General features: G+C 47.7%; 1 protein-coding gene across 4 annotated transcripts; it reads left to right on the top strand.

Moving 5' to 3' along the window:
* Positions 1–246: 246 nt before the first annotated feature.
* Positions 247–10,705, top strand: LOC108023525 (coronin-7). Of its 4 annotated transcripts, XM_017093079.3 has the most exons (15): positions 247–400; positions 2,255–2,804; positions 3,629–3,815; positions 3,878–4,434; positions 4,493–4,645; positions 4,788–5,336; positions 6,022–6,205; positions 6,272–6,351; positions 6,575–6,607; positions 6,685–6,857; positions 6,929–7,840; positions 7,904–8,249; positions 8,313–8,448; positions 8,505–8,605; positions 8,668–10,705. In XM_017093079.3, the coding sequence occupies exons 2-15, from the start codon at positions 2,496–2,498 to the stop codon at positions 8,758–8,760; spliced, it is 3,813 nt and encodes a 1,270-aa protein (XP_016948568.1). In that variant the 5' UTR covers positions 247–400; positions 2,255–2,495; the 3' UTR covers positions 8,761–10,705. The 4 variants fall into 4 exon arrangements, with proteins under 4 accessions (XP_016948568.1, XP_016948570.1, XP_016948569.1 ...); XM_017093081.3 differs by lacking the exon at positions 4,788–5,336; XM_017093080.3 differs by lacking the exon at positions 6,575–6,607.
* The last annotated feature ends 333 nt before the right edge of the window (positions 10,706–11,038 follow it).

Genomic DNA, 11,038 nt, shown 5'->3' with positions numbered 1-11,038 from the left:
TGGGCGGCCGCTTAAACATTTATTGTATTTCTAAATAAGTAAACTATATGAAATGTAAGAAATTCTCTTTGGCCTTATTTTTATTACCAACTCATAGGAACGCCATACATACTGGACACCTAAGAGCGCTGTTATAGATGGCGTGTTTGTGAACGCTGTTAGGCGGCTCAAAATTGCACATACCATAATGTTAGTTAACAGATCGTTGCAGCGTGCCCAGTTCTGTCACTGTTTTGTTGTGCTCGTATCGATACTATCGATATCGAAGCAGAAGAACAAGACGAGGGTGTGCATTACGCATTTGCTTCGCGAATTTGAGCCCGACTTTAAACAATTATTGTGGACTCCAGCCGGTCGTCAGAGTCCCGGTTGCCGCCAACGTAGTTTATTGATTGCACTGGTAATTTAATTGCGGCCACCACCAGCGGTTTGATTTAAATAAGCGCGAGTTTAATTGCCGGCGCGCGTGTGTGTGTACATCTTCCCCCGATGTGTGTGTGTGCAGTTGCAGTTGCAGCGCTGCAACTTGGGTATACGTGCGTGTGTGTGTGCAAAACTGCTCCTTTGTTTGCCCATAAAAAACGGCGTCTCCTTTACGCAGTTGTTGTTGTAGTTGCACCACCCCCTCCTTGCCCGCCCCACCCTTCGTTGTTGCATTTGTAGTTGTCATTGTCATTGCCGCCGCTCGAGCTTCTTCTGCCGGCGCCAGGGTGTGTGCTGAAAAAAGGAGAAGGAAAAGGAAGGGGAAAGAGAGAAGCGAGAAAACAGGAACTAGAAAAGAAAATCCAGCCCCACCCCGCCTCCCAATTAATTGCACGCAACTAGAAAGTAACACCCGATAATCGGCTGCACTATATGCGGAAAATACAGGAAGAAAACTTGGGAAAATGTCAATAAATGCATAGGAGCAACAACAACAACAACGTGACCAAAAACCAACCACCAGGAGTGCATGTATGCGTGTGTGTGTTTAGTGGGCAGTGGGTGAAAACAACAAAAAAGCTAGCCGGCTTGCTTTCAGCCACCCCCAACCAAGCGAAGAGAGCGCGAGCGGAAGAGGGAGAGTGAGGGATGCAGATGCAGATGAGATGTGCCGCTCCTTGTCGCTCTGCTCTCCCACGCCGCCCGTAAACCGTTAGCGGCACTCGGCTCTCCTGCAGGTTGCACCTGTTCCCGTCTTGCTCTCACTGTGCAACACCGCCTGTGCTGTGTCTTGCATTGCCTTTGATTTTGCTCGACTCGGCTCGCTGTTTTTTTCAAATCACTTGACCCCATTACCTGGTGGCTGGCCAATACCTGCTTGGCCGCCCCCCTGCCGCGCCTCCTTCTACCCCCCAGTGGTCATTTGTTTTGCCGCTTTCTAACAAACAGAAAACAGTTGAATTGGCGCATGCTCTCTCTCTCCCTCTCTCTCACGACTTTTACTAAATGCACTTGGGAAATTACAGTGTGGCCTCTTAAAAATAAATAATAATAACAGTTGTGGTAGCAGGTAAATTATTTTAAAATAATTACTCATGCTTTGGCTATTGCCAAATAAATTATTCTTAAGCCGTAAATGGTAAAAATCACTAGTTTCCGTCGACTTCATGGAGTGTTCACTGTATTTATCCATAAACTGCAAGCCAAGGGGGCTTTGTGCGTACGTGTGAGTGTGAAACTCTCCGTGAAGTTTATCAAAGGATCGTTAACCCTTAGGTGTGGCATATTAACCCTTACCGCCGGCCGGATCGCGTTGTTTGCACACTTTGAAAACTAGATTGAGCGAAAAACAGACCCACAAAATGTATTTTCAATCGAAAAATTTGCATACAAAATGTTTGGAGGGTGTGCCACAGAAAAATGGATCGCTAACCCTTAGGTGCGGCAAATTAACCCCCTGATGCCGGATCGCACCATTTTTGCCCAGTGTTTTTCCTCGCCTTTCCTGGTGTACAAACAAACATTGGCATACACACACAAACACAGGCGGAGTGTGCGAGTGTTGGTCTGGCTCATCCGGCTTTAGTGGACACCATTCTTGTCCAGCTTTCTCTTTTCAATAGTCGTATAGTCGCAATAGCAAGTGCATCTCTGTTTTTGTATTGAATTTATTTATTTTTGTTGCTATCGCCTATTGTTGTGTGCCTTATCGGATTCGGATTCGCTGTACGATGAGTCAGGAGAGCGGCGGCAAGCCGATAACAAACTGTGGAATGTCCCCCGCGCACCCAAGTGATATCATACTTATAAGGCTATGTTTGCCATTTTCCAGAAACGAAACTGAGAAGCGAAACGGCCAGGAGAGCGGAGAGGAGTGGACTGGAGCGGAGCGGATAGGATTGCAGAGCGACAGAGAGCGACTGGAGCGGACCAGGCCTAGCGACACTTGACCACACACAATCCACAATCGACACTTCACACTCGACCAGAGAACATCCAGTCCCCAGCACATCCGCATCGGATCGCCATCACATCGGATCGAGCCCCCCATCGCAACCAAGCAGCCAGTAACCATGGCCTGGCGATTCAAGGCTTCCAAGTACAAAAATGCCGCACCCATTGTGCCCAAGGCGGAGGCCTGCGTCCGCGAGATCTGCGTGGGCAGCTACCAGACGTACGGGAACAACATCGCCGCCTCCGGCGCCTTCATGGCCTTCAATTGGGAGCACACCGGGTCCAGTGTCGCCGTCCTGCCTCTGGACGACTGCGGCCGGAAGAGCAAGACCATGCCGCTGCTCCACGGGCACACGGACACAGTGACGGACCTCAAGTTCTCGCCGTTTCACGACGGCCTGCTGGCCACAGCCTCGCAGGATTGTCTGGTAAGCGATGTATGGGATCATTTGCTTGCGGTATTGGGATATAGGTCTGGAAGCTCCTGGAAAAAGAAACGGGTCCCTACCTGGCCATAAGGCCAACCACTTTCTATAACCCACACTCTTGAATGCTACTCAGAAATAGTTTCGAAATCTACAGATATCTTGAAACTTTCCATTGTTTTAATTTCACGGGATCCTTTCCGTTTTCTATAAAATCCCAGATAACTAGAAATTAAATGTATTTGCTATCTAAGATATATATCTATTATTAGTTTTGATTAGTAAAAGAGTTCACTTTCTATAAAGCACTCCGACAAAGCATATATATTTCAATAACAATATTATTCATTTGGTGTTTTGTGGGTAATTGAACTTTTAAGTACATAAATAATATTAATCTTAATATGAAGGAAAGAGTACAAATTAATAAGCTTTTAATTCCGAATAAACAGATATATAAAGTGTAATAGTCATCATGCATGATATTGACTTGGGAATTTATATGTCCAACCGCTTGTATAGAATTCGCGATTTAATTTCCTTATTCTAATAATAATCAAATTCCGAAGTATTTACCAAATGGCTTTTTTGTCTTTGTTTCTTTACTATGATCTCAATAACAATGGGAAATTGAAAGTAGTTGTGTTTGAAGGAGTGGAACTACTCGATGAGTACTTGAAAACAACTATGTTTTATTTATAGCAATAGCTCATATAGTACCATAAAGAACCAGTTGATTAGTCACAAATTTGATAGAATGAAAGTGATTATGACGGACATGATAGAAAATTCCCCTGCTAATCAACCAATGTCCATTCTCACCGCAGGTTAAGATCTGGCACATACCGGAAAAAGGCCTGGAGCAGTCGCTCTCCGATCCGGAGGCTATCTTCTCACACAAGCAGAGGCGCGTCGAGACAGTGGGCTTCCATCCCACGGCCGATGGCTTGATGTACTCCACAGCCGCCGGCTGCGTGGCTCTCTTCGATCTCAGCACCCAAAAGGAGATCTTCTGTGAGTCAACAGCTCCCCTTTTGCAAATGAACTTCTAGTAAATGCCCCTTTGTTTTCCGCAGCGAACAATGAGCATCCCGAGGTGATACAGTCGGCCAGTTGGCGCGAGGACGGTTCCGTATTGGCCACCAGTTGCAAGGACAAGTGTGTGCGCATTTTTGATCCCCGAGCCGCCGGTTCACCCATTCAGCTGACTGCAGAATCGCACCAGAGCATCAAGGATTCGCGGGTTGTGTGGCTGGGCAATCAGCAGCGCATCCTCACCACCGGCTTCGACGCGGCTCGACTGCGCCAGGTGATTATCCGTGATGTGCGCAACTTCAACACACCAGAGAAGACTCTCGAACTGGACTGCTCCACGGGCATACTAATGCCTCTGTTCGATCCCGATACCAATATGCTTTTCCTAGCCGGAAAGGGTGACACAACAATTAACTATTTGGAGATTACGGACAAGGATCCGTATTTGATTGAGGGACTGCGTCACACCGGCGAGCAGACGAAGGGAGCTTGTCTAGTGCCCAAGCGGGCACTCAAGGTCATGGAGGCAGAGGTCAACCGAGTGCTGCAGCTGACTTCCAACATGGTCATACCCATTATGTACCAGGTGCCGCGAAAGGTGCGTGATCCCCGAGCCATAGTTTCAAAAGCAAGTGTTAATTGAAAAAGTCCCACAGACATATCGCGATTTCCACGCCGATCTCTATCCAGAGACTACTGGCTACAAGACGGAGTTGGTGGCCGGCGAATGGCTGAATGGCGGCAACCAGGTGGTGCCCAAGATGAGCCTGGATCCCGCCAAGCGCGAGCATGGCGACGAGCCAATTATTGTAAGTTATCTGCCCGAAAAGGGTATATTTTAATAGGTCATGACTGGTAGAGTGTAAGGTCGTCAAGGATTAAATCAGTTAGGGCCTTAAAGTCAGCATTTTGTGGGTGTTTTGCTTAACCCCCATTTGGCCATCGATTCAGATTCATCGCGGCAACCTAAGCGACTTCGTTAAGAACCTGGAGAATCAGCGGGCCAAGAGTAACACTATCGGGAAACCAATTCCCAGTCAGCCGGCCAAGCGCAACGATAACGAGCACTTTGTAATGCTGAACAAGGGCAACAACTTCGAGGAGAAGAACGGCAATGACAACAGCAGCGAAAGCAATGGAAAGAAGAGCACGCCCTCGCAATCCCAGCCAGATGGGGAGTGCAGTGAGCTCATCCGTAAATTCGAGGCCAAATACAAGGTGGACTCGGAGAAGGAGAAGGCCAATGCCTACGCCCAGTCCCAGGAGGATGACAAGGAGTCACCCACCGAGCAGGAGCACTCGACGGGCAGCAGCGAGGAGGTCTCCTCGTCCGGCGGGCTGGACAACCACTCGGCCAGTGGCAGCCATTCGCCGCCGAAGCCCATGCCGCGCACCTCGCGCAACAATTCCCTGCCGGAGGCCAGCGATTCCGCTGGGGAGAGCAGCAGCACCACCACGCCACGCCCGAGGCCACGCACCACCGCTGCGTCCGCCTACAAGGTGCCGTCACCATCACACCACACTCCTCTAGCCACTCCTTGTTTGTTTTTTGATTTTTTACGATTTTGCTCACCATATTTTTGGAGCTCTTCGTCGTGTTGCTATTATTTTGTAATTAGTTTTGATTTCCGCAAGTTTTCTATTGGCCGAAATTGAAAGCTTGTTGGGCATTGTATATTGATAAGACCCACTCCTCTGTTATTTATTTCTAAAGAACTACTAGAAGTTTGTTATGTATTCCAATTATTATTTGTATACACCCCTGCACTGGTTAGTTTACGTGATCTTTTTTCTTTTGAGTACAATGTCGTTTGTTCGATTTACAAGTATATTTAGTAAGTATTACTTATAGTTGCTGATATTGTTGATATTGAAACGGCATTTGCTTTGCCAGATACTAAATCAACAAAAACGCGACATCTGAATCATATTTCAACGATTCACGTTTGTTTTAATACAACTGCATATGGTTGGACGTTGCTTTTCTTGTGAAACAAGTTTGGATTACGTTTTCAGTTGATAGTGATATCGCTGTGTTTTCAGTTGCGGTATAGATTATAAGCCAGACCGTTTGTAGTTTGTTGTCTCAGTTTTGTATTTTGATTTCGCAAGGGCTACCTATGAGTTTTCATTAAGGCTTATGCTTTGCCATATAGTAAACATCAATGTTTTCGTCTTTAAACAGCCACGCTTGGGCCCGAAGCCCTTCTCCAGCACCACAGGTGACGTGTCGTTCGACAAGGTGTTCGCCGTGCCCCTGGCCCCGGGATCGCATGAGAACATCTCGAACGTGGGCCAGGACAGCGCTGTGGAGATGACACCCGCCCAGGGGCCCAAGCCTGATCTCATTGTGGAAATCGAAATCAAAAGTGAGGAGACTGACGCGCTGAGATGAAGGGACTTTCAGTAATTGGAAACTTTGTTTTGCATTGCAGAGAAACACGAAAGGGAGCCTGCGCCGGCGGTGGCCGGAAATGGAGTCCAGAAATCGCTAACAACCTCGGAGCGCCGCAAGGTAAGACCGCACACCGAATGGGGTCTCTGTACAAGCCACTCCTGTTCTACTATAACGTTCTGCTCGCCCTCTCTTACATGCCTCTGCCAACAACATACAAAATTCGCCTTCTTCTGCCTAACTAACTTTGAAACGATCCCGATCACTTCCAACTAACCCCTAAAAACCAACCTACTCTTCTGTACTTGAACCACTGCCACTTCTGCAACGGGAACTACTGTAGTCCTCGGCTGACGATGATGAATCATCCGACAAGGTCTGCTCAAGGGATGCCCCATTTGACTATCCCAGCATAAACTAACCCCATGCTTGCTTTTCCATGATTTCCCTTAGATATTCGAGCAGAGCTCTGAGTCGTCGGAGAACTCGGCGGAGGGCGAGGATCGCACGGATGCGGATTTGCGACGCAGCTGCTCCTCCAGGAGCAGCTTTGCCGAACGGCGGCGCATATACGAGAATCGCTCCAAGAGTCAGGTGGACGAAAAGCCCCAGTCGCCAGTGCCATTGTAAGTGGGACCTCCAGATCGTAATCGACCTCCAGGCTCACCATTATCGCATTTATCTCTCCGATCCTCAGACGCCGCGAGCACTCTAAAGTGGAGCCACTGAAGCCGAGTCAACAGCAGCAGCAGCAGGGCAACCTTATCGACACCAAGCGCATTTCGGTGCCGGAAGGCAAACTGATGGAGGAGCACCGCCGCGGAAATGGCGCTGGAATCAAGAAGTCCGCCACGGAGGCGGCCTTCAGTGCTGCCAGCACCAAGCGCACCTCCACTGTCTTCGGTAAGGTGTCCAAGTTCCGGCACCTGAAGGGCACTCCCGGCCACAAGTCTACGCACATCGAGAACTTGCGCAACCTGAGCCGCCAGATACCGGGCGAGTGCAATGGCTTCCACGCCAACCAGGAGCGCGTTGCAGTGCCACTTTCTGGACCCGGTGGCAAAATAGCCATTTTCGAGTTGAGCCGACCTGGACGTTTGCCGGACGGCGTGATTCCATCGCTGGTGAACGGCAGCAACATCATGGACTTCCAGTGGGACCCGTTTGATGCTCAGCGCTTGGCCGTGGCCTGCGACGATGGCATCGTCAAGATCTGGCACATTGAAGCCGGCGGATTGAGTGAGCCGACAAACACACCAGCCGGCGAGCTGACCGCTCACCTGGACAAGATCTACTTTATACGCTTCCACCCGTTGGCTGCTGATGTTCTGCTAACCGCCAGCTACGATATGACCATCAAGCTGTGGGACTTGCGCACCATGAGCGAGAAGTGCTCGCTGTCGGGGCACACGGATCAGATCTTCGACTTCGCCTGGAGTCCCTGCGGTCGGTTGGGCGCCACCGTGTGCAAGGATGGCAAGATAAGGGTCTACAATCCGAGGAAATCGGAGACGCCCATTCGGGAGGGCAACGGACCCGTTGGCACTCGTGGAGCTCGGATTACCTGGGCGCTGGAGGGACACTACATCGTCTGCACTGGCTTTGACAAGTAGGACCCGGACAAAATGTTCTGTGGAAAGAATGTGTGACTAGAATTTCGTTTCTTTTTCAGGGTTTCGGAGCGACAGATCAGCGTGTACAATGCTCAAAAGCTGTCGGCGCCATTAAACACGGCCAGTTTGGACGTATCGCCTTCGATACTAATCCCCTTCTACGACGAGGATAGCTCCACACTGTTTGTCACGGGCAAGGGCGACTCCACCATCTACTGCTACGAGATCACAGACGAGGAGCCGTACATCTGCCCGCTGTCGCACCATCGTTGCACCTCGCTGCACCAGGGCCTCAGCTTCCTGACCAAGAACCATTGCGATGTGGCCAGCGTGGAGTTCTCAAAGGCTTATCGGCTGACCAATACCACAATTGAGCCCCTCAGTTTCACAGTGCCCCGCATCAAGGTGGGTTCTCAGATGCCCATTGGTTATTTTCTTTTTTTATTTCGACTGATTTTGTCTTTGCAGAGCGAGCTGTTCCAAGACGATCTGTTCCCACCCACACGCATCACCTGGAGCGCCACGCTAAGCGCCGAGGACTGGTTTGCCAGCAACGACAAGGCGGCACCCAAGGTCAGCCTCAAGCCAGAGGGCATGGAGACATGTGAGTGATGCGGCTCCCTGTGGGCTTGTCATAGACTAATTCCATTGCTCTCGCAGTGTCTTCCATACAGCAAGTGCCAGCGCAGCCCGTGAAGAAGCCGGATCATACCCAGTTCGGAGGTCAGAAGTCCGAATTCGAGATCAACAAGCAGCAGGAGGTGAGCTCTAGTTGGCCACATGGTTCACAGTTGGACCAACTAACCGAAATCGCTGCTTACAGATCCAGAAATCAGTGAGCGCGCGCATGGAGTTCACCACCAAGCTGGAGCAGGACGACATGGAGGGCGTGGACGAGAACGAGTGGCAGGAGTAGCAGAGTAGCCAGCGTCTGCGGCGGACATGAACCATGGAATCAGTTCACAATTTAGCGTTTAACCAATGGTCGTAATTTTTTTTACCAATCTACACATGACGCGGCATCATGACAAGACAGCAATGTGCTCGACATATATAGTACACATAAACATAGACTTGTGGGCGAGCGCATATAGACAACTCGTAGTTAAGCCGAAAGTAAAACTAACACAGTACCAGTCCAGTAGCCACACTCAAGTACACACACCCTCGTCCCTCAGTTCCTCGCTCCTCCGCCAATTACTGCAGTTGCTCAATAATTGCCAAATTACAAATCATAAGCCAGTTTTGTTCGTTTTGTTTAACGTTTAGTTTTGTGTGCGTCTTTTTATTTTATTTTTTTTTATCGTGCGTGTATTCATTTTTGATATACCCATATATGTTTGTGTTTTTTTGTGTGCTATTTAAGTAGTTAGTCCAAAATTAGTTTAGCCACTTAGGTGTTTACACTTACGATTAATTTCCTGGGTTCGCCAGTGTCCTTCAGTTTGAGTGGCCATATAGGAAGAGTGAGGAGAAGGACCCTTAGATGATACTAATTTTACATATACGCCTATGTATTTCCCTCTCGGTTTTTTTCATGTTTGCCTGTGAGTGAGTGAGAGAGAGTGTGTGTGTCTGTCTGTCCCCCTCGTTCGCATCATTTCACCCCCTTTCTACCAACCCCATCCCAGAAATAAGGAAGAAAACCAGCCCAAATCGAGTCGATGATGTCCCCAAGCGTCTCTTCTAGTCTTTCGCATCACTCGATCCCCCAAAGACACCCCGCCCCCCTTTCATGCCCCAATCCAAGACAGGAAACTAAAACATATAGACTGTAGCCAAAACGAGAGACAAATGCTGAGAACTACAATCAAGCGAGACAATTTTTGTAATGTATAATGCGTAAATCAAACATACTGCAACAGCCGAATCAAACCGAAAAGACATGCAAATAACTAATAATTCCAAAAGTATAACGAAAAGACTTGAACAACGGGTGGGTCAGTTGCCCAGCTGCCCATCTCCATCCTCTGAATCCTCCTCCCCGAACGCCTCCCTACTAACGCAAAAGAAAGTGGACATTTTGGAAAATTAGAAAGGGGAAAGAAAGCAATGAGCTGCCATTTGCAGACGTTTGTTAACGGGAAGGCAATAGAACGTAACTCGAGTAGCATACCCTACATAGGCAATAACGTTTTGTACTGCAATAGAATATACATTTACACATATATATACATGATATATTATATTTTGTATACCAATCGTAACTAAAGCAGGCCAAGAACTCGATCTTCTGGCTGAAACGACTGAATAGCGTGGCAAACTCAATCTAAATCTTTCAAAACGAGAACAGCAACAACAATAACCACACAACAGACCAACAACCAATTCTCGGGTAACGGGCAATATTGTGCTAGACAAGGTTCTACTATACAGATTATATATACACATACCATACGCATAGTTATAGGCATATAAAGGTCGCAAAGCAAAGGTCCCCCGCTGGGGGCCAGGCCCAGCAATTCCAAATCGAAGTCGAGCTGCATTTAAATCCAAACGCCATGGAACGACTGACAGACAAGTATTCGCTAAACATTCTGATCTGCCCCGCCCCCAGGCCCCGATCCCCACTCCCCAGTCCCGACTAGTACTTATGTCAGAGATTATCCCAAAAAAGAGAATTTCCAGAGGTTGGATACGGATTATGGATATGCATTTCTATGATTACGAAGTCCCTGTCCCAGTAAAACCCATTACAAATCCAATTCCTATTCTCGAAACCGACCGCCCGCAGATATTATGTCATTCTGTATTTATTGGCCATATTCGATTACGATTTTCGAACGTCTCTCTTATTTATATTTATATATATCTATAACAATACAAATATACGAAAATACAACTTCAAGCGATATATAATACGATGATAAACAAGTGGAGGATTGATTGATTTACGATTGCTGATTCACAGCGGAAATCGGTGCGATTAAGTGTACGAGTGTAAGCAGGAGTAGAGAGGACGGATCAAGAAAGAGTAGCAGGAGCAGAGTCGGAATCAGAAGCATACACATTATTTATACAATTTATTTTACAGTACGAGTATATCCGATAACCCCCATCTGATACTCTAGCCCTAAGTTATAATTACAATAACAATAATGAAAGCAAAAATATATTTATATACATAATTCAATAAAAAACAAATGAAAAATATACAAAAAAACGTGTTTCTGTTTTAACTGAAAATAAAAGGC

The sequence above is a fragment of the Drosophila biarmipes genome, chromosome X, assembly GCF_025231255.1.
Source record: "Drosophila biarmipes strain raj3 chromosome X, RU_DBia_V1.1, whole genome shotgun sequence".
NCBI classification, from domain to species: Eukaryota; Metazoa; Arthropoda; class Insecta; order Diptera; family Drosophilidae; genus Drosophila; species Drosophila biarmipes.
The sequence above is the reverse complement of the archived record's forward strand: the minus strand, read 5'-3'. Positions and strand labels throughout refer to the sequence as shown.